At 37.8% G+C, this 23,550-nt stretch overlaps 1 protein-coding gene across 2 annotated transcripts in view; it reads left to right on the forward strand.

Annotated features, from left to right (window-relative positions):
• Positions 1–23,550, forward strand: part of smap1 (small ArfGAP 1) — a 94,751-nt gene that overhangs the window by 65,983 nt on the left and 5,218 nt on the right. For both annotated transcript variants that reach the window (XM_015363150.2, XM_069179806.1), the window contains 2 exons: positions 12,155–12,239; positions 18,387–18,523. In XM_015363150.2, coding sequence (XP_015218636.1) covers positions 12,155–12,239; positions 18,387–18,523 — 222 coding nt within the window. The remainder of the gene's footprint in view (positions 1–12,154; positions 12,240–18,386; positions 18,524–23,550) is intronic.

The following is a 23,550-nucleotide window of genomic DNA, read 5'->3' on the forward strand; positions in this document are numbered from 1 at the left end:
CTCATCCAGGCATTTCTTGAAGTACAATGGTATTGGCTTCAACAATATAGGTGGGTTGTCTATTCTAGATTCCCACAAACGTTTTCCTGTCCTCAGTTTTAAATACACTTCTTCTTAGACGCCATATAGACGTCTTCAGAATCGAAGGTTGAAGCACAGACCAGAGGACACAAATGGCAACTAAGGAGGAAGAACATGTAAATCTCAGAACTGGAGGTACTGATATCCTGTTTTTGTTCTAGAAATCCTGGAAGAGATCCTCTGATTAGTTGGCTACTAACAAGCAAACAGGCTAAGGTGCCTTGAGAGAGTATTCACTCACCCTTAACAATTGAAAATATTATATTGTCACGACTACAGTTTTTAATGAATTGGAAATATTTTTTCCCTTGATTCACACAACATATACAACAATTTAAAAATGAAAAATGAAGAACATAAAAACCTTGTTTACTGAAGTATTCAAATTCCCTGTCAAAGTTTTGATTTTTATTGCATATGTATCAGTTTTGGGCATCTTAGATGGATTTTTGCCCATTCTTCTTTGAAGATTTATCAGGCTCTGTTGAGTTGGATGGGGAGTATCGGTGAACCGCAGTCCTCAAGGGCTTCCACAGATCCTTGGTGGGATTCAAGTATGGGTTTTGGCTGGGCCTCTCAAGGGCATTCACCTTCTTGTACTGAAGCCACTTCAGAGTCACTTGAACTGTATGTCTTGGGTCGTGCTTCAAGGCAGGTGTTACACTGGTGATCAGTTGTGTTCAGTTCATACCAGGCATTACAACTTTGCATTCAGGCACCAGGTCACAAGGTCTGCCGTGTGCCTTCTTGTTTACTCCAGGCTCGCTATTAGCTTACATCTAGCCGCTCTCCCATAGAGACTAAATCTGTGCAGTGCTGTGGAGATTGGTGGGCTTGGCCAAGTCCTCCAATCACAGCCAGAGAACTCTGTTCTTCTGTCAGGAACAGTGGTCAGGTTCTCGGTCACTTCTCCGATCAAGGTTCTTCATTGCTGATTGATCAGTTTGGGAGTCTTGGTGGTTCTGTATTCTTTCCATTTGAAATGGTGGACCTGACTGTGCTCCTGGGACCTCTCAGCACCCTACAGTATATGTGTTTGTATACCCCTCCCCAGATCTGTGCCTCTTCACAGTTCTTTCCAGCGTTGTATAGACAGTTCCATTGTCTTAATGGTAGGGTTTCTGCTTTGGCATGTGCTGTCAACTCAGGGACCTTATGTAGACAGGTGTATTTCTGATAATAGGTGGACTCCTTCCAAGTTTCAGTGTGATCTCACAAGGAAATTAAATGCACCTGGGTTCAATTTGGAGTGTCATAGCAAAGAGGGTGAATACTTATCAAATCAAGACTTTTCAGCATCTTCTTGTTAATTACATGTAAAAAACATTTCATAAACTTTGTTCCATTTGTACCTTATATTGTAATTTGCGCAGATCTGTGACAAATAAGGTTTAAGTTTGTATCTTATGCAACAAATGGTGAAAGTCCAAGGGTGTGAATTCTTTCTGATGGTACTGTAGCCATTATTATGTTATTAAAACCAAAACTGGCTACAAGAGTATAAGTGATAATATCTATGTTGTGCCTAATGAGGTGTTACAAAACTATTTTGCCCACCAGGAATGTCTACGATATTCAATGCTTATATGTATAAGAAAACTAATTCCAGTCAAATGAAGACAAACTTTGTTCTGTTCATTTGCTGACAGGCTGTTCCCAATCAATACTAACTGTGTTTATCTGAATTGTGTTAGCTAGGGCAAACTCACATGAGCTGCACTGTCCATGGAGATATGCTGCAGACTTAGCGGCACAAATCCTTGCAGACTTTCTACCCTTAAGTAGCCTAGGATACCACACCTGCAAGCAGCTAATCAATATGACAGCAGCCTGCCGAGTAATCAATAGCTGCTGGATTTAGAGCTTTTTAAGATTCTAGAATTAGCTGAGACTGTTTCCCAAATGCTCCCATGTGTATTGTTCCTTGGCCTCTTATCTTTGACTTGAGCAGTACTTTCAAGTTTGCATCAAAGGCACCAGCCTTTTTTATTTCAAAATTGGAACCAAATATGCAATTAAAGTTACCTAGAATCTACCGAATTTGCTATACACCTGTTTTACTACAGTTGAATCACACACTTTGTAGATTTGTTCAAAAGCTGAAGATTGAAGAGTCTCTGGAGTATTTCGTGATAGATTAGATATCTTGTAGTTACTCTGCATTAGTTACTTGAGTATTTACCAATAAAACGTATACTGTGATATACTTCATAAAGGGTATGAGTTATGGTTTTTAAATGCTTTAATTTATTGTAAATGTTTTTTATCATAAATGTCTTTATGTAAATCTTCATTTCAGGAGATTTGTAAAGAAATTTAAGTCCTGTGTATAGTTTATTTTAAAATATTTAAACTTCATCTAAGCCTTCCAGTCTTTTTGAGGATATAAACATGTTAGATGAGAGATGTCAAGGATCAACCAATGTGAACACCTGAAAGAGATAAGAATAGCTTGAATCTGTTGAAATATTGAAGTTTCTGTCATGTCCATTTGGGGATTGTTGGGATCTAGTGCTAGTAAGATAAAAGAACATAACTTCCGTTACTTTATGCAAAGTGACTGCAGTATTTTGAGAAGAGAAAAATAAGATTTGCTTTAGCTGTTATTAACAGTGTTTGGTGTGCAAACTGCAAATTTCTTTGAAGTTTGAAAAAAAGTGAACACTGGAATAAGTAATCCTACCCCTAGGAAAGTAAAATTTCTTCTAATTTGGCAAGCAGATTGAAAGGTATAAAAACTGCCTATTTATTATTTCATGCTGGTTTTCTTATAGTTTTTAAACATTTTGAATGTTGGTTTCCATGTTTTTGTTCTGTATTACCAAACAGATCTAAGGAATTAAGTATCTGTGATGTTTATCAAGACAATTGTTATTGTCTTTCCAAATTACTTGGAAAGAGAATTCTGTATGGAATACACAGTATATGTATAGATTACCCAATCTGCCAATGACCAATAAGATAAGATCACTTTATTAGCCATATACAATTTCTTCTATAAGGAATTCATTTTTTCTCATACCCCAGCTTGCTCTCCATGAGACACAGACACACAGACAGGGAGAGAAACTTGGGGTCAGAGCGCAGGGTCAGCCATTGTACAGCTTCCCTGAAGCAGCTGGGGTTAAGGGCCTTGCTCAGGAGCCCAACAGAGTAGGATTCCTCTGCAGGCCATGGGATTTGAACCAGCAACCTTCCAGCCTTAGCCACAGAGCCACCGCTCCGCCCAATGTAGAGAGCTTTGTTTAAAGTTGTGAGAAACATAGGCTTGTGCTGCTTTTAAATATCTGTCTCAGATTTTTTATGCTTGTATTTTAGAGGCAATCAAGTAAAACCTTTATGAATGCATTCCACCGTGAAATACCTACACAAAAAGATTCAAAATATATATTTTTTCTATTTTTATATGAGTAGGCCTTAATGAACATCAAACCCAGGCTGCAGTTTAGTCTGTATAATGCAGAGATGGAAGATAACACAAATGTCAAATTAATTGAGCATAACCAACAGAAGAAGGCTCTGTTACATCTTTGGTTGCCAAGTTTCAAGATCCAGTGACAAAAGTGCTTAAAGCAAAATCTCAAAAGAGAAGCTTCTTTAGTAGCAAGTCTCAACTTAGACAAGGCTGGATTAGTCTGATGCGCTTTAATGATATCTGGTAGATGAAAGAAATTGCAGTGGAATGTATTTCCAACAGAGGGAGGTTTGTGTTTGCTTAAAATGAGCCAGCTGGCAAAATTTGGTTACTCTGCATCAATTTTAGCTGTGAAGGAAAGGTAATCTTGAGTGTTCATCTTAGTTGTGTAAAATGTTATCATTGTGTACTGTATACACTGTAACTAAGTGAAGGAAGTTGCTTTTATTAGTACTTCATTTGGATAAAACTGGCTGCTCTTTATGTTCTAGACCTGCTCCAAAACACTTGTTATATGACAAACTATTCTAAGAAAATTTTACAATGGGGCTGTAATTTTGGATTTTCTATGAGAGTGTAGAAAATAAATATAAGTATTCAGCAAGATAGGTCCATTAGGAATGAATTCTCATTAACATTGAGCCAAGAGACTCACACTACTATTGCACAACAAGGCAAGCAGTGAATGAAATGAAACAGCCAATTAAATGTAAATAACATAACAGGGTGTGGCAAAGTTAACAAGCGCAAGCATCTAAAAGAAAAATCAGATACAAAGGCAGGGAGTTTCATCAGTTGCAGTTCCAGTCATTGGCAGTAGCAGATTGTTATGGTTTAATCCTAAAGTCACTTGGTGCTCCTGAGAGGCTCAGTTCAATAAAAGTACTTATAAAGACAACTACAATAAATTATGAAGATTGGAAATTGTTTTCCCGGTTAAGATCTTTAAATTAACTTGAACCAGTGAAGCATTTGTTTTGTATGCAGAGGACAGTTGATCATGGGAATCACTATATTGAGGGTGATGGGGGCACTGGTGATAATTCTGGCCATGATATAAGACAGGAATGTAACCCTGTGCCAGGTCCCAGCAGGTTTCAGAAACAACGTATCACCGGTTTAAGAACTAGAAAATGCATATAATTGAACTTGCCTTTTAATTGGCTCAATTAAGTGATTAAGGTCTGTGATGGAAAGTAAACCTGAAACCAGAGCAGCACAAAGGATTGGCGATGCTCACCCCTGATTTACCCTGATTCTGTAAATGCACTTGCACTACTTTATACTTTGAGGAATGTGTAAAACAAGGTTTGATACAAAAAATGGAAACCAATTACAGACTTGATTTTTGCTTTTATATTATATTTTCAAAGTGAAAGTGCTGTCTAATTGGATCATATATTTAAACTATTTTTTCTTCAGCTGTATCATTCTTAAAAAAAACCTTCTTGCCATCTTTACTAAGAGAACAGCTCATATTATTTTTATAATCTGAACTGTTTATAATTTAAATTTGATATTTTTTTAATGTTGAAAAATGTCCCAAACATGTGGAAAATCTCATAGTAACTGATAATTGTTTGTAAGATATATAGTATATACTAAATGTGAAATATATACTATATGTCAGATATACACTACTGTATATACACTACTGTATGTACAATTTTATTAGTAATTTTGCAAGGAAGTTCTTTTTCAGATGTGGAGAGTAAACCATATTATCAAAGGCATTACATTAATTTCTCATGATATCTGCATAAATGTGATTTCAGTGTGAAGAATCATTATGATATTTTTGTGAATGTCTAAAACGGCTATAACAGGTCCTAGACTGAGGCCCATACATTATATGAGTCATATGACTGAGGCAAATAACATAAAATATAATTGATGCCAAAGAAATAGGTTAACTGCTTGCTAGTAGTTTTTCCATGCTCCTAAAAGAGCAAGGCAAGATGAAAATAGATCTATAAAACAGCAAAGGGAATGCTGACTTAACATTTGCTTTGAAAAAATGCTAAACAAGGGTGATTGAAAAGAGATTTAATAAATGTGTCAGATATTCATATATTAAATGAGCAGTATGTTTTATAAAAATGGTTCAATACCAACATAGAATTATTACTGTCAGTTTTACTCATTCAGGTAGTACGTCTGTTTCAATAATGAGGTGCATCATAAAACTGAAGGGATTCTGGAACTTGACCAAATCAAGCTCTGAATCGGCATATCGACATTAATACCAGCCACTAGTTCAAACATTAAATGCACAAACAGCATTGATGAAATCTGGTGAATAGATGTGATTGGATTTGACATAAAAAAACATTTATTTTTGTCAGAAAATAATTTTCATGAAATGACAATGGTTTGTCCTCCATAAATCTCTTTTAAAATGTCTTTACATTGTGTTAGAGGTTAAACAGTCTTTTAAAAAAGCTAAGATTTTGTTTTTGCTGATGGGATAAGAAAAATTCCTCTCAGGTTTATTAAAGACAGATCATATATAAAAGCTTTGTTCACTGAAATTCTTAAAATTTCTAGTCATGCATCACACCAGGATGATGATCCTGTTTGAGCTGAGTGGTGCATACACGAAGATATAGTATGTTTTACTTGAACTTGAACTTGAACTTTATTGCCATATGTAACCAGTGCTGGTACAATGGAATTCTTACTTACAGAAAGTCTCTCGATTGTAAAACAAGTGTAAAAAACAAAACAAAGTGCAAACAGTGCATCAAGACAATGTACAAACAAACAATAGACAATGTGCAAGTAAACATGCAGACAGTTTGAATGTAAACAATACAGACGTGTAAACAATGACTGGAGACGTACAATAAATAAATTACAATGAGGTAGATGGTGATGGTGTAGGTGTGGTCTGAGGGGGATGGCTAAATGTGTTCGCCAGTCTCACTGCTTGTGGATAGAAGCTATTGAAGAATCTAGTGGTAAGTGTCCGTATGCTCTTATATCTCTTGCCTGAGGGCAGTGGGGTGAAGAGCTCATGCCCGGGGTGGTGACTGTCCTCTGTGATGGCCAGAATTCTACCACGGCAGCGGTCCTCATAGAGCTGTTTAATCTCGGTGAGACCGCAGCCGATGATCTTCTGGGCCATATTGACCATTCTCTGCAGTGCCTTTCTTTCTCGCGAAGAGGTGTTGCCATACCACACGGTGATCCCGTTGGTGAGGACGCTCTCGATAGTGCAGCGGTAGAAGTTCACCAACACATGTATTGGCATCCCCCATCGCTTGAGGCACCTCAAGAAATAAAGGCTCTGCTGAGCCTTCTTCATGATAGAGTCAGTGTTCACAGTCCAGGTTAGATCTTTAGAGATGTGAATTCCCAAAAACCTAAAGCTGGTGACTGTTTCCACTTCCGTTCCATCAATACTGAGTGGGCTGTGAGTGGGTGGCCTGTGTGTCCGAAAGTCCACTATTAGCTCTTTCTTTTTCTTTATGTTCAAGTCCAGGTTATTGCTATGACACCACCTAAGCAGCTGTACAACTTCATCCCTGTAAGTGGACTCGTCATCATCACTGATCAGTCCTATTATAGTGGTGTCATCAGCAAACTTAATGATGCGGTTGTTGCTGTGTCTTGCTGTGCAGTCGTGAGTAAATAGGGAGTACAACCTTGGACTCAGACAGCAGCCTTGTGGGGTTCCAGTGCTCAGGGTGAGTGGTGTTGATGTTTTATTGCCTATCCGCACCACCTGTGGTCTCTCGATAAGAAAGTCCAGCAGCCAGTTGCAGACAGAGTTGCACAGACCTAATCCCCTGAGCTTTGTCACCAGTTGACTGGGTATGATGGAATTGAATGCTGAACTGTAGTCCACAAACAGCATTCTCACATACGAGTTCTTAGTGTCCAGGTGTTCCAAGGCTGTATGCAGAGCCAGGGAGACAGCATCATCCACTGATCTGTTGTTCTGGTAGGCGAACTACAGGGGGTCCAGGGACTCTGTGATGGAGGAGTTGATGTGTGACAACACCAGCTTCTCCAGGCATTTCATCATCACAGATGTTAATGCTACTGGGCGGTAATCATTCAGGCATGTCACTTTTGTCTTTTTGGGGGTTGGAACAATAGTGGTTTTTTTAAAGCAGGTGGGGACCATGGACCGTGACAGGGAGGAGTTAAAGATGTCTGTAAACACTGTGGTCAGCTGGGCTGCACATGTCCTCAGGACGCGAGGTGGTATCCCATCAGGCCCTGCAGCCTTACGGATTTTCACCCTGCTCAGAGTCTTCTGCACGTCCTGCTCTGAGAGTTTCAGGACAAACTCGCCCTGCACACTTGGGGTCTTCTCAGCATTGCCCGTGTTCAGAGCATCAAAGCGGGCATAGAAGTGGTTCAGCTCGTCAGGCAGGGATGCGTTGTTCATGTCAATCTCCTGGCTGCAGCCCTTGTAGCCTGTGATTGACTGTAATCTCTGCCACAGCCTCCGGGTGTCAGCGCACTGCGTTTCAAGCCACACTCTGTAGCTCCATTTGGCGCATTTTACGGCTTCTTCTAATGCATACCGTGATTTCTTGAACAGCTCTTCGTCCCCCGATTTGAACGCGGTGGATCTATCTTTTATTTTATTGCGTATGTCGTGGTTGAACCACGGTTTCTGATTGGGAAATGACCTAATTTTCATTTCTGGTACACAAACGTCGGTGCAGTATTTAATATAGCTGGTGACCGCGTCCGTATACTCATTTAAATCTGTGTCGGGAGCTCTGAATGCGTCCCAGTCTGTACTATCAAAGCAGGTTTTAGTTGAAACCTCCTAAGTTTCAATCCCATTGGTATGGCAGTTCCAAAGACAGAGGGAGTAGTGATTAGAACCCTGGACTCTGCACCTGAGGGTGTGGATTGAAATGCTCTGTAGAAGGTGCTGTTCTACAACTGAGTGAAGTACAGGTGCACCTTGCTTTGCATAACATAAACATGCATAGATTTGTTATAGTAGAATTAATTTTATTATTTTTTTTAATAATAATCAGTCAAACATTACCAAAACCGAAACACTACATTCACCTTGCATAGATTGATGGCATTGCTCTTTAGAAAATCGATAACTTCAAAACAAAATAATTTAAGTCCACAGTAAGTCTAAAATCAAACAAAGTAAATGCTCTTTACCTGCAGGCTGATGTGCTCCCTCTCCCCCTGATAAGAGTGTTGATTGTATCCAATTAGCTTCCTTATTTTAGTTTTAAACAAATTTAAAGCTTTCTTACCTAGTTTGTTTAAGCACCTGCAACAGGGAATGCTTGCATAGATCTTGTTTTTTTAAACATTGAAGACAGAGTGAGGCAAACGAAAGTGGGAGAAACGTAAGTGATCAGAATATGGTGTGCTTTGAAATATATTTTAAAACTTTTCAAGTTGAGTCTTAAGCAAAAGTTTACATATTCTAGAAAGCAGACTTTTATGGAATTAAACAGAGATTAAGAGAAGTAAAATGGGTTACGATATCTATGAAACTAATAGACAATGGCAACAATAAAATATATTCTGCATGAAACACAGAACTATTTTGTCCCACGTTTAAAGCAAAATCTAAAATTGAACAACATGCATACAGTATGTTGCGGTAACTTCTGCGGTAACTTCAGGCAGTAAGGTTGCATTTGTTTAACAAATTCAATGGTGGTGTTTTCTCAGTTGTTTGCAAAGGGTTTCTTTTTAAACAGTTATTTGGATATTTACAGTTTCAGTATCCATAACCTGTCCTGTGTTCAAGACAATTTTCTTATTAAATTCCTGCTTATGTTTGTCATGACATGTAATACACAGGCAAAGAATTTGCATGTCACACAGCTAATGTAATAGCTGTTTTTCCTGTAGTTTAATTTGCAACGTTGCACATTGTATTGTATCTTTTATTTTCTTTGTTTCTGCCCTCTATCTTCAGCTGAATGCTCTGTTTCGTCATTAAAATCTGTAACTTAGGTTCATTACAAAACACCAATCAATTTTTAAACACTTTTCATTATTTTTTAGTGTTAAACATTTGCTTACTCCTGTGTTTCAACGATAGAAGCTTTTCCATGAATTAGGGGTGACCTCGGAAGGAGAAGCAGGCTCTCTCTCAGAACAATTTCACGATTGATTGCAAGATCAATAGGAGAGTGTGAAAGACTATGAAAGTGATCATTTACAGTAAACTACAAGGAGAAAATAAAAGACTGGCTCTACAGATGTCTTTCACTGCAGTATACCATTAAACAGACCTGTAACTCTCTTGTCCACTCAGTGCAATAAAAACATTTCAATTGGTCAAATGCATCAGATTAACAGCATAAACCACAGAAAAGTATTTTTTGATTCCTATAATATGTGAATAATTTGCTGAAAGGGTTTGGTCATTATTGTTAATATTATTATTTGTGATTAAAATTTAGTTTTATTTGCTGAACTTGCAGAATAAGTAAAATACACAGGAAAAATGTTTTCAGTTTAATACCCCATATTCACATCTATATTAGATTTAATTACAATGCAGTGTGAAATACTGCATTAACTGCATCATGTGTATTAATGTCTTGCTCCATATACTGTATGTTAACACATCAGTAAGTACTTCTTCTTGCCAGCATTTCATAAATAATCGCACCTGTAACTGTGACAATAACAAGTGACCCATCCTATTTATAGGACATATTTTAATCACATGAGAATTGTTTAGAGACAGTTTCTAGCAAGTGACATCAGAGTATTGACTTAAATTGTGCATTAAGAAACCTGCTGTATGTGTTTCACAAATCCTTCCTGAAAGACCACTTGTTTCAAACCATTTAAAAATTTTATCTAAAGAAAATGAGAATCTCCGATAGTGTTAAAAAGAAATGACCACTGGAGATTAATGGCTGCCTCTGTTTGTAAGGCCAGTGTCCCCCAGGGTGGGGTGGTCCAGGAAATGATGCAAGCTGATGCCAAAGTCTTCTGTATCTGGGTGATCATAGCTGAATGACACTTATTTAAATATTCATCTGATATTAATTATTAAGGCTGCAATTGCTTTGACCTTGATACCTCATATGTTACTAATGTTCTTGTTACTTGCTTGCATAAATCCACGATTAAAGCACTGTCTTCAAAGATTGATTCACTTCAACAGTTCAGTTGTAAGTGCATGTTATATTGCATTTCTTTGCAATACTGTAAAATGTATGAAAAGTAATTTAAGATCAGCAGTCATACTGTGTTTGTGATTTGTGGAGGGATTAGCATTTGAAAATAAGAATGGTTACAAACCAGGATAGTGACTTCAATAATATGGCTAGATGGCTTGTTCTGTACTCCTGCAAACTTTTGCATAAAAAAGTGCCTCCTGTTCCCGGCTTTAAATGCCCTTCTGCTTAGTCTCCACTTGTCACTGTTATTTCTAAAAGGTCTGTTGGGTTGACTTATTCAGTGCCTTTGAGATTTTGAGGTTGGGTATTTGTGTTTAGTCTACATGATAACAAGTCCTATTATATGGCATATGCCAAGCGCAAAGCCACTTACAGTACATGCTGCTGCGAGTGTCTGTACATAAATAAATAATCATCATTACCTGACCTTTGCCATTTTAAAATAGAATAGGACATGGCCTGTATTCCATGGGAATGGGCAGTAAGCTCTAGCACAGTAAGTGTTGTAGTGGCCTACATTGTAAAGCCTGGTGCTACAGGGTTTTAAGGTTTTGATTCAAATTTCAAGTTAGATTTGGATGGCAATTAATATAAATTATAGACCTAATCAAATATGAAAAACTTTTTTTTTAGAAAAACCTGAATGGTCTTTCTTGGTGGTTCTCGTGTTCCAGTTAGATTTAAATCGCAATTAAAATGTAAGATTTAATAGTTTCTGCTGTTTTTCTGTATATTAGGTAAGAGTTTATCATAACATTATTTGCACTAAATATAGCTTAACATTAGCAGTGCAAATTTATAAGAGTGCTGATTTATAAAAGCAGTATTTGAAGTGCATAATGGTTCAGTTAGTCAGTTTATTCTTGGATCTGTTTGACCAGTTTCTGAATATCAGTGTGCAAAGGGGCAGAAGAGGTTTGTCTACTACTGTATGCAGACCTCTTGTTGAAGTAACATGGTATAGGTATAGAAAAGAGTGATCAATACTTTATATGTATTTCCAGCATCTCTGTGAATTTTGTTTTTGTTTTCTTTCAGTATGTGTTCTGCAACACAATTCACCACAGATGTATCTGTCTTTATCCCTCTACTTCTCTCCACCAATGTGTGATTCATAAACTCCCAGAGTGACTCAGTTTTGTGAGTTTACAAGCTTCCAAAGTTCTGAAGAATGCTTAGCCATTTTATAGTGTTTTAGTAAGTGCTCTTAAAGGGATGTCAACACATGGGTACATTTAATGTTACAGCGTTATAAATGTTTAATGACTGGAGCTGCAGAGTGCTCTTGTCTCTGAAGAGCTGAGAGCTGCTTCTTCTGTATGTTCACGCTATCTTAATTCTGCCTCTTCCCACAATGAGAAGCATCTTCAACAGCAGAACACTCAGAGCAATAAAATCCAGATTTCCTTTGCTAGCTGAGCCATCAGACAGAATCTATGAAAGAAAAACAGATTTATTTTTGGAACGTAAAAAGTGGGAGAAAAAGTTAACCATTTTAAATCCTTCTTTCTTACAGCCTCAGAAGAGAGATGAGCATCAGCTAGATTCTAAAGTCAGCCCCATGAAAAGTGCAGAGCCTGCTGTTGATCTCTTAGGACTTGGTGAGTAATGATTAACCCATTTCCCCAGGTGGCACAGGGCCAAGTGGCTTTGGGAGGGGCTTACTCCAAGCAAGCCCAGCTGTAGTGTTCAGTAGGCCTGAAATAGCATAAGTTGAAAGTTTTTTAAACTAATGCTACTTTTCCACTACTATGCCCAAGCTGTGCCAATGCCACAATCATGCTTGTGTATTTTTCCCCTGCACTATTTAAGCTGCTGTATTTGACATTGCTTGTGTAATATATGTGGAAAAGCTTCTCACAGAGAGCATAATTTTACATCTGAGTAGAAATTCTCTCAGCTTTAAGCAATTGTTTGCCCATTGCTGTTAATTATGACTTTTGTATAGGAGGTTGCTTTTTTTATATCAGAATTAACGTTCCAGCTCTTCTTGGATACTGAAAATTATCCAGGACTGAACTTCCTTTTTTTGCATGTATAGCAACTCTATTCAGTTTTGCACTGCAAGGATTGATGCAATGTGATGTCATTACTCCTGCCTCATGGTTGCTTACTGCTGAGCCTGTGATACAGCCCTGCACTAGACTGGAGCTTCTCAGGTTGGTTCTTGCTCAGCTTGACAAAGCAGCCAGTGCACCTGTATCATACACAGTACTCATGAATCAATTGTGCCATTGGTAGAAGGATATAAGACACATGTAATGCTGTTTGTGCTATTAATAATTGTTATCAGCTTATTTGGATGACAGGTTTATCCAAAGTAGCTTGCATATCCAGCCATTTACACAGCTGGGTGTTTTTCTGGAGTAATCTGAGTGCTCAAGAGCACAATAGCAGTGCTCCTCCGGGGATTTGAAACCAGGCCCAGATCCATGACCACTGCTCTGCACTGCTGCTCAGCATTAAACAGAATTTAATTGAAACAGCATTAAATCAGAACTAAGCACTCTAAATGGAGACAATTTGAAATTTGTATTATAGTGGCTATTAAAATAGATTATGCCTGCCCTCCCCACTACCTACATTCAGATTATATGGGATTGCACAAGTATTGGCGAAGACTTTCCAAATGAAGGATTTTCAGGGTAGTGTAGCCTTCTGATGATGCACAGTCTTTTAATGGAATGTAAGTGGTGAGCAGCAGTAAACAGGCAATGATGTTGTGTAGTTTGGATTTTAAGGAGACGTGGTTTTGACCCACGGAGGGGCCTTTGCTGCTTTCATCTTCAGTTTTTCAGCTTCAGTACTATCCTTGGAGACCAAGGCAGCCATCTATTTACAATCAGTTGAAAATAAGCCAGTGCTGTAATCAACTGCAGTTACTGTTCTGAACTGTCCCAGCTTCATTATCCAGCGTCATCAGAACTATACTTCCTTAAACTTGTGACTTGCCCGAATGTAATATTTTCAACTAACTTTGGTGCATCTCTGTCTGCATCTCTTTCTCTTTCTCATCTCTTCCTGAATGAAGAATGTCCCGTTTTTCTTAGACAGGGACTTAATATCTTAAAGATATTTCATCCCGATCAACTGTCATCATTGATACAGTTTTCTTGTACTTATGATCTGTTCACGTGTCTCAGGTAGTAAAGAAAAGTGTATCAAGACCTGCATAAAAGTATTTGAAATACCTAGTTAGTTTTTATTTACATATTAGTATCTTTCTCATTAGCATTCATTTAGTTATTTTCAGTGTATCTTCCTCTTTCGGGATTACTTGCTCTTAATGTGCTGCTCAGCATTAACCTTCTTGAGTTCATTGTCTGTGTTCATTGTCAATGAACCTGTTTAATTTTCCCTACTTCTGCAGTCATTGTACTAGTAAACCTTTCAGATCTTTGTCTTGGTCAAAATTAATTTGTCAACAGCATAAAAAACATCATAGTATTACTGCAGATATTTACATAGCCATATGTAAGAGTATAAAGAGATGAGATAAGACCATATACAATTTCTTGTATTAGGAATTTGTCTTTTTCACATACTCCAACTTGCTGTCTATGAGAGACAGACACTCAGCCAGGGAGTAAAGCTTGGGGTCAGAGGGCAGGGTCAGCCATTAATATGGCGCCCCTGGAGCAGTTGGAGTTAAGGGCCTTGCTCAGGAGCCCAACAAAGTAGGATTCCTCTGCCAGCCGCAGGATTCGAACCAGCAACCTTTGAGCCACAGCGCAGATCCTAAGCCACAGAGCCACCGCTCCGCCCATGTGAGACACCCTCCATCTCCCACTAGGTTTTTCACTAATTTAGTAAGTGTATTAACGATTGTGCTGTATCGTAATTATTGCACAATAATTCATCCTAGCCAATGGTAGTTTTTGCTCAATTAACACATTTTAGAAATCCAATACGATTCAGTACAGGTGGGTAGCTGTGTCAGCATGTGTAGGCTGCAAAGGAACAAGTAATAGGTTTATTCCATGCTGGAAAAAAAAGAAGAAAGAAAACAGAACGTTTTGGCCTTGGAGCCTTGGAAGAAGCCTCCACGGCCTGAAGAAGGCTCCACGGCCGAAACATTGTGTTTTCTTTCTTCTTTTTGTCAGCATGGAATAAACCTATTACTTGATCCAGTACAATTATTTGTTTTTGCACTTATGTTTTGTAGTAGAAGCACTTCTGCTCAATTACCTTACTTTTTGTAGAGATTATGAATACAATTTACTATGATGCACTGTTTGTGTATCTGTGTGTCGGAAATATATTTATGCTATACTGTATATATATATGAAAAATATATAGGCCTTTTCCAATTTATATTAATGATTCCTAAAGGAGTACTGCTGCTAGGATATTTGAACAATTGCCAACACTAGTTCTGGGGGGTTTAGGTGCACCCATAAATCATCACTGGCTTAAGATCAGCCATTGCTTTGTCCAGGGCATTATTGATTCAGTTGTGAGGCTGAAGGCATGAGGTTGAACAGAAAGCCGGAGCACTCTATGGCTATTGAGCACAGAGGCTGGATGGCCATGTTATATGACTGAAGTAATTTCCTTGTGATGAGGATTGACAATTGTCCTAATGACTGTTCTAATTAGGAGATAACCCACACCACGTGCTGAGATCCCAGAGAAAGCTCTGGGATCAATCCATGCCTCTAAACCATCCTCATAAATATGGATCCTACTTTAAAGTTAATTTGCTTGATGTTATTGCAGTCCTATGTTTACTGAATTGGCTCTAAGAAAAAATTGTAACACACCTTAATTGTGTTTGAAAATCCACATGCCCTGTAACATGTTATTTCTCGATAAAAGGTGCATATCATCAGGTTTCTTGTCAGTTACTCAGGCAACAAATTAATGAAATAAATAGAGAAAATACCATTTAAGCATGAATTTGTTATGATGGAAATTTGGAGCAATGACTACCATCCTGTGTAATTTAAGTGACATGTTGAAATCATCATATAAGTCTATTTTTCTGCCTTTTTCTTGTATTACAAACATAGCTTTGCTGTTTCTCAAAAGTGTTCTGTCTGCAGATCAGTAATGGCATTGATTTCAGCTATGGAGTTATTACCTCTCATTGATTGGTTTGCTTATGTCAGGCAGTGGTTGACAGAATCGAACAGAAAGTAGGGAAATCACTCAAGCTTTTAAGTCACTTTGCATTTTTTGTATTTCATTGTTTTATGTTTGTTTGAGAAAAAAGCCTATACACTTCAGTAAGTGATAGGTTTTGAGGGAGATAAGGGCTGATGTATTATTTAGACACAATATTGCCTGAACTCCCTTTGGGAAGAGAAAGCTGCTGCAGAAGGAGGAATTTATAGTGTATACCTCAACCAGAGGCAGTGTGTGATGTGAGGTCGAAGGATGATGAGACTCAAATTGAACAGTGTGTCTTACTGATGTGTATTTTAAGTTAGAGTAGAAAGAGCTCCCAGAGTGGCCATCCCGTTATAAATATAGATGAAAGAGTCTGAGGAAATAAGCTTTCTTTCTGTCTAACATATCACTATAGGAACAAGGTCCATCACTTTGCTGTAATCTGTCATGGCTGTTACTGTGTTTGGTGGTCCATTAACAGAATATAACTCTCATTCCCTATAAGTCTGATAGAGAGCAATTTGCAGTGTCTGTGCCATGACGATTTAGGACATCAGACATGGAAGGTGTTTACCAAATATGTTTTTGGGTAATTTAAAGTATTAAAGTCTCAGAATATTTTTTAGCTGTGATTGCACGTTCTTGTTTGCATTGTTAATTATAATACTTACATGTATTTTAGCTGCTCTCTTGTGCAAGACTGTGAAGTGTTCTGAGCGTGGGTGGAAGTCTACATGTTCCTCAGAACCACATTGAAAGATTGGGACTGCTTGTGTGCAGCTGTTGTTTCATTAACACATAAAAAGAAATGAAGTGCAAATGTTAGCACACATAAAACATCCTGAAGAAATAACATTAGTCACTGATGTGCTGTTAATTACAAGCCTGAGTCATTACTGAATCTAGTTAATACAAAGTTCTCTGAGGGTTGATTTCTAACCAAGGCTGGATAGACACATGCAAGCAATAGGGAATTCTTTTTGCTCAGTCTGGAGGTAAAGAAGGACAGAGTTTAACATATTTTTCTCAAGATGTGAGACATTAGAATAGCCTGTTTGAGTAAAAATGTGAGAATTGTGAGCTCAATAGATATTAAAGATATTTGATCTTTATCACCTGTCATCAATGATACAATTAGCTTATTTTTCTGAAGTCTGTTCACTTGTCTCAAAAAGTAATTCAGAAAATTATTTAGCAAAACAGTTACTTATTCTTTTTTTAATTGAATAGAGTTATTTGTTTTTTGCGTTGCTGTTTGACTTCAATAAAGTTTACAGTATGTGGATTTCCAACCCTACAGTCATCAGAACTTGTAGTAGAGACTGTTTGGAGTGCTCTGGGCTTCTTGGCAGAGAGAGGGAGCTGTATTAAATCACAAGAAACCTGTAGAATGGCATATTTTTATCATGCTTTAATGTTTACCTTTATGAAATGTACATTGTGTTTATCCCATCAACTGTTTCAAATAGGTCCGCCAGAGTAGAATGAATTTGTCGCTCTGTTACAAGAGCAGATTGAAGTAGCACTGCAATTTGAAAAAAAGAGTGTTCTCCACTCTATAGTTATTTAAAAAAAAAGTGAAAAATCATGCACAGCTTTTTAAAAAAGTGTTTGCTCCAGGAGAGCTTTTGATATATGCAATAGATTCATTCAGATTTCATATGAAAGATTCAATCATTTTTTATAATTAGTGCTCAAGATAACTTTACAAAGGTTCTGCTGCAACAAGCCATGAAATTTTTAACTGATTGATTAGTTAAATAGAAGCTCATTCTAGCTAAGATATTAATTGGATAGATCTGATGGATCATATTGGGTAGTGCTAAATGTTCAATAAACACATAAATATGCTCATATATGTGAGAATCATCACATATATTTTTGGTACTGATACAAACTAAAGTTACAGTTTTTTTTTAAAGACTTAAGTGAACACTGAATCTCAGAGCAGGTCAATCCTTATACCTGCTTTTTAATTGTGTGGTGTTTTCTACCTACACATTAAGTCAGTTCAAAGCATTACTTCCCTGTTTGGGTTTCAGCAGCTGCTGCTTTGTAAATTGCTTTTTGCTGTCAGCCTTAGCCTTACCAGACTTATTGTATCCCATTGTTGCTGACAATGACCCTTTGAACTTCACTGTTCAAGATCATGTTTTAACAAAGTGAAGAGTGGCGTTCACACTGCACCCCAAAGTGGCTCTTCCTCCTGTGCAGCCTTGACCCCAGTTACACACCTGGGGTCATGTCTTACAAGGTGCTTTACAGCTGGAAATTTTTTCAGTTGTTTTTTTTTTTTGTTGTTGTTGCCTTCAGTATCTCCTCACTGAATGAATGTGATTAAGAAGAAATGTGTTTTTTTTCCAGATTTTTAGAAAGCAGTTTCTCACATGCATCCTGCTCCTAGTCTTCAAGAGACCACATTTTAAATAAATCACAGAACAATTTAATGTCATTCTGCTAATCTAGTAATTCACAAATGCAAGCCTACAGTATGTGCTTGTGAGAAGACAGAAAAAGACAAATTAAAGGACGAGGTAGGTGGAGTGGAGCAGGGTTCTCTTTTCTAGGTACTGCTTTAGAATTGATAAACAGCAACTGCTTTTCCTAAGCTGCCCTTTGTGTTTGTTTCCTCCAAGATCCCCCTACAGCAGGTCCCCTTGTTGCAAATGGAAGCGGTGCCAGCGGCAGTGCAGCGCCATTGAGCGACGACCTCGATATCTTTGGCCCCATGGTTTCCAATCCCCTTCCATCCTCATCATCACAGGTCCCTCAGGTAAGCACGGAACCCTCAACAACATAAAAACCCACAGGAATATTTAACTTCCCAGTGTTTCTTTTCTCCTTGACCACTTGCTTTCTAATTTAATAAGATAAAATTATTACATTTACCTTTCTTGTTAAAGTGGATTAAATTGATTTGTAACGTGCTGGAAAAATTAAAGAGTGCCTAGTGAATAATGTTTACACATTAGCATACTTTGGTAAGGAAATCATAGTCATGAGATAAAGGTAATTACCATTTCTTCTGGATTTTTAATGTCCCATAAATGATGTTTTAGATGGTTCCTTCCTTTCTAGAGATACACTTTGTTCTGGCATTAAAAATTCAACATGATAAATAAAACATGCAGTTTTTAGGAGTGTGTCAGTTCAGTGGTCTGTCTGAAGAAAAGCTGCTATTGTATAAGCATGTTCAGCTGAATATGAAAGTGCAAGAGACAATAAAAAATTTAAAACTTTCATGTTATGAAAAGAACCATTTGGTACACTTGGGAGTTTAAGCATGAACAGCCATTTGTCTTCAATCTGGGAATGTAGTCAGACCACCAGGCCTCGTATGTTTCCAAAGACTCCTGTGGGATTACTGTGCTGCAGTGTGACCAGATTGGGTATTAAGCCAGATAACCAAACAATTCTCTACTTCAATTTATGTATTATTGAAGTATATGCAGAGGAAAACATTTTTCCTTTGTCTAAAAAGAGGCTTTTTGTCTGTGCAAAGCAGTTATCTGTAATACCTATGTGTGCATGAAAACTTACTACATACCATTTTGCATTATAACATGGCATTTTATGCTAAGGTTCTCATTCTCCTTTGATAGTTTAGTAACTTATACTTTTTATACTTCATGCTGGATATAACTTCTTTGTACTCAAATGGTTTTATGGTATCAGCAATAAATACACAATGTTGCTCAAACTCAATAGGATGAACATTCGTATTATATCAGAACCAAAAAAGGGAAGACACATTTCTTAGGCAATGTATGTCACATACAGTATTTATTATGGATCAGTCCTCTCTTCAACTTGAAATGTATGTACTGCCTGCCTTCTGACTGTAGGGCTTCATTAGAATAGAGTGGCTATGAGGCACCCCTGTTTCCCCCTGCAGTGTGGTGTACTGTAGCTGTTCTGAAAGCTGTCCCCTTCTGTCACAATTCCCCAGTTCTGGCACTGGGACATGCGTGTGGCTGTGGTGTCAGTCTCAGGGTCTTGTTGAAAGATTCAGCACTGCTAAGGACATGCTTCACTGATCTAATTAACTGATGAAGAGATGTCTAGCAGGAAGTCACGGTAAAGACTCATTTACCGTATTGAAGGAGAAAAGGGATCAAGTATTTATTTGCATTTTCTAACTGCTTCTTCCAATATAGGGTTGGGGGGGAGCTGAAGCCTATCCTGGCAAGCAACAGACACCAGGCAGGGTACACCCTGGATGGGACACTAGTCCACAACAGGGCACTCACACACACTCACACCAGGGCCAATTTTCACAGAAGCAAATTAACCAGCCGGTATGTGGGAGGAAACTGGAGCACCCAGAGGAAACCAGTATGAACATGGGGAGAACACACTGACAGAACCTCAGGTCCTGAATTGAACCCAGGGCCCCTGAGAAAGTAGTGCTAACCACTGTGTCTCCTGTATGTTTTCATTCTATTTTTAGAAATACATAGCTGTTCCATCATCCCTTTAATATTCCATAATTTGCTTTAAATTATAAGGGTCTAGATTAGATCAATTACTGTCTTCTTTTACACAACCAGACTTCTAAAGGACAACTTTCTAAAAGCATTTATTCAGAGTATACCTTAAGCCCTGAGTCCCTGATGTGAGCCTGAGTTATGTTGTAGCTGGCTGTGGCTTCTGGGGAAGGGTGGGCTGGAGTCTGTCCTGTGAGGTTGCAGTGCTGTCAGTGACAGACCTGCACATCGACCAGCTCTGTAATGTGTGGGACACAGTTCTGATGCCCCTACGGAGGCTGAGCTACAGTAAGTTGATTAGCAAATAGAGATTTCATATTGGGTGGATATAATAAAGAAATACCAGGCATGGTACCAGGGGTGGTTTTCTAGTTTCAGCATAGTGTGTATTATGTTTGTAAATTGATCTGAATTAATTAAGCTAAATTCAGAAAAATGTGGCACAGAGGGAACATCAATGGGAAAACTAGAGCTCAGATAGTTGTCCAAATCAGAAACAAGTCCAAGGCTTGATTCAGATAAATGTAGATTTATGTCATCAATCATGGATTAGAAGAATTGCAAAAACTTAAGACAGAGTTTAGGGGTGGAAGAAAGAGCAGAGTTGTCGGGGAATTTAATGAGCTTGTTAATAACAGAAAGGGCATTTCATCCTTAATGTTGTTTTTTTTGCTTATGTAATAATAAATAATAATTGTACTTAGCCTTGATTGTAATAATTCTTTCCATTTCTTGCTTGGCCTTTCTAATTTCCTATTTCACCTGTGCTTGCCTGTCATTGTATTCCTTTTCTTTGACTGGATCCTGTTTGTTTTTGCTTTGGACTTATTGTATGAAATGTAGGAAGTTTCAAAACAAACTTCAAAGCATAACCATAAGAGGACTACTGTTCCCTAATGGTTGCTTCTGTTTACCTCAGTCTGTCTTGATTGTTGTGTCGAACGTCTGACCCAAATACGTTCAGAGACTCTTGATTTGTCTGGCTTTACTTTCTGAGCCTAAATACTTTTTATAATGTATAACACTGCTCCCCTACCCCACCCTCTTCTATCTTTTGTGTCTCTCCAGAAAAAGATGCGTCCATTAATGTTACATTTTTCTCAATCATTTTCTTTGATTTCAGAAGAGTCATAATTGTCTGCTCATGTGGTAGCTTCTATCTTGTGTAATTTGGTTTCTAATACACCTATCAAGTATGTCTAAGCATTTAATTGCCTGGTCCTTCATTTGGATTTTCTTTGGTCCTTTGGTCCCCCCACCTCCATTTCAGTATAAATGTTTCTGATTTTCCTTCTGGATTCGTGAGACAAGATTCCTCATTTAGATGCAATCTTACACTTCTGTACAGATGGCCTTGCCAAGTTTCCAGAGGCCAAGAAACTTAATCCCTTTTCTGCCCTCCATGTTTTCATGTATACCTTGTGTTAACATTTGTATCTGTTCACCTTTAACTGGTGATCTTCAGAACAAATAGGTTTAGTCCTTTTCTTCAGTTTGTTGACAAATTGTCTGAATTTGTCAACAGATGGAAAGTGTGCTGTTAATATCAATGTCTTTTGTGCCACTAGACACACACACACACACAAAAAGAAGATCATGCTTCTTGGCATTGTAATTTAAACAGTGCCCTTGTTTTACCCTTCCAATTAATTCTTGATTAATTTATTTAGCATTTTAACTTGTCATTAGACAGAACTCATGCAATGCATGTAGCTATATCCTCTTTTCCTAGAAGAGATAGTCCTGTTGAATGGATGTTGATAGCAAAATATTTAAGCATCTTGAAGCTATTGCAGAGTAAAATTGTGAAAATTGAAAAGTTAAAATTTTCAGTTTATAATAACATAGTATGAAGCCTATTAATAACAAGATATAATTTACCTTAATTGTAGAATATTGTGTCATGCTAATTTCCAGTGACGTTAGCTGAAATCTTAACCCCATGCCAATGTGCTGTGTAGCCCAGCCTTAGTTTAGATCATGAAGCTTATCAGTCCACTTTCTCTATGTAGCTTGTGGGCTGTGGCTAGTGTATGTTTTCTTGCAGCTCAACCAGATTATATAGTCTAGGAGTCTAGCTATGACTCGCACTTGGTTCAGAATTAATCAAGGGGGGAATGGTGTCTCCTGTAACCATAGAGAAACCAAGATTCATCTTTACAACAATGTGGGCCATGCTGTCATAGGGAAAGGCCTTGGGGGAAGGTTTCCAATTCTGTACTGTCTGTGCTTTGTCTCTTTTTCATTTTTTGAGAACTCCACATTGAATGCTTGAGTTAAGGCAATTTCTTACTCAAACTGAGAGGAAGTAAAGTTTTTCTTCTAGCCTTCACAAATATTTAACCATTTTGGTAATCATCCAGATTTATTTTTAAACATATAATCATGTACAGTATCTTGTTGAATGGCTCAGCCACATGTGCCATTATACCGGTTACAGTTTGAATGACAAAATCAATTCTGTGCTAAAATACAAGTCAATAGAGTGTGGCAGTGATATGCCACTGAATTATTTCTCTACTTAAAGCTACACATTACGAAATGTCTGCTCAGTGGTATGAAGTATCTGTTCTGGCTTTCTGCACTTTGGTAAGGGGCAGAACGCAAGCACAGCTGGTCAGCAGGTAGCAGCACTGGGGCATTCAGAACCACATTCAGAAGGTAAAATTCAACTTCAATACAAAAATAAAGCACTAACTTGAAATTGTAGGTTTTAAACAGCATAAGTTCAATTAACAAAATAAACAGTAAGAGTAATAGATATTTTTCTTGTTTTCAACATTTACTTAGCTCTTGCTACCAAAACAAAAATTTGAATATGCACAGTAAAACACCTTGGGGCAATTCAGGCAGAATGGCTCCTGTGGTAGTATACTCCTGAGCTGTGTGAATCGGTGGTAGTAACTGCTTGTTTAAGCTGTCAGTGCTCCACCTGTCTTGATGCCCAGGCCGTGTAAACAGGTGTTACCTTGGAAACTGCTGGACCTCTGACTCTAATGTGATGAACTGAGAAATGGCAACAGTTAATAACATTGCTTACTTGCGGGCACATTCATTCTTAGGGTTAAGGTTCTAGATCAAGGTTGCAAGTTTAGATTCCGTGTGGGACACTACTCTTGGTGTTTAATGTATGTAACGTAGAAATAATCTAAAGATGTGGGTTTCTTGCATTTTTACTAATATAAATAAAGACAATTTACAAGCTCTTAAAGTAAATATTAATATTCAACAAAATTATTCAGCAGGATAAAATCTGCTGACCACATAAAAATAATTACAATATAATAATGGTGTGTAGCTGGTGTAGTTTTTT

Source organism: Lepisosteus oculatus, chromosome 17, assembly GCF_040954835.1.
Source record: "Lepisosteus oculatus isolate fLepOcu1 chromosome 17, fLepOcu1.hap2, whole genome shotgun sequence".
Classification (NCBI taxonomy): Eukaryota; Metazoa; Chordata; class Actinopteri; order Semionotiformes; family Lepisosteidae; genus Lepisosteus; species Lepisosteus oculatus.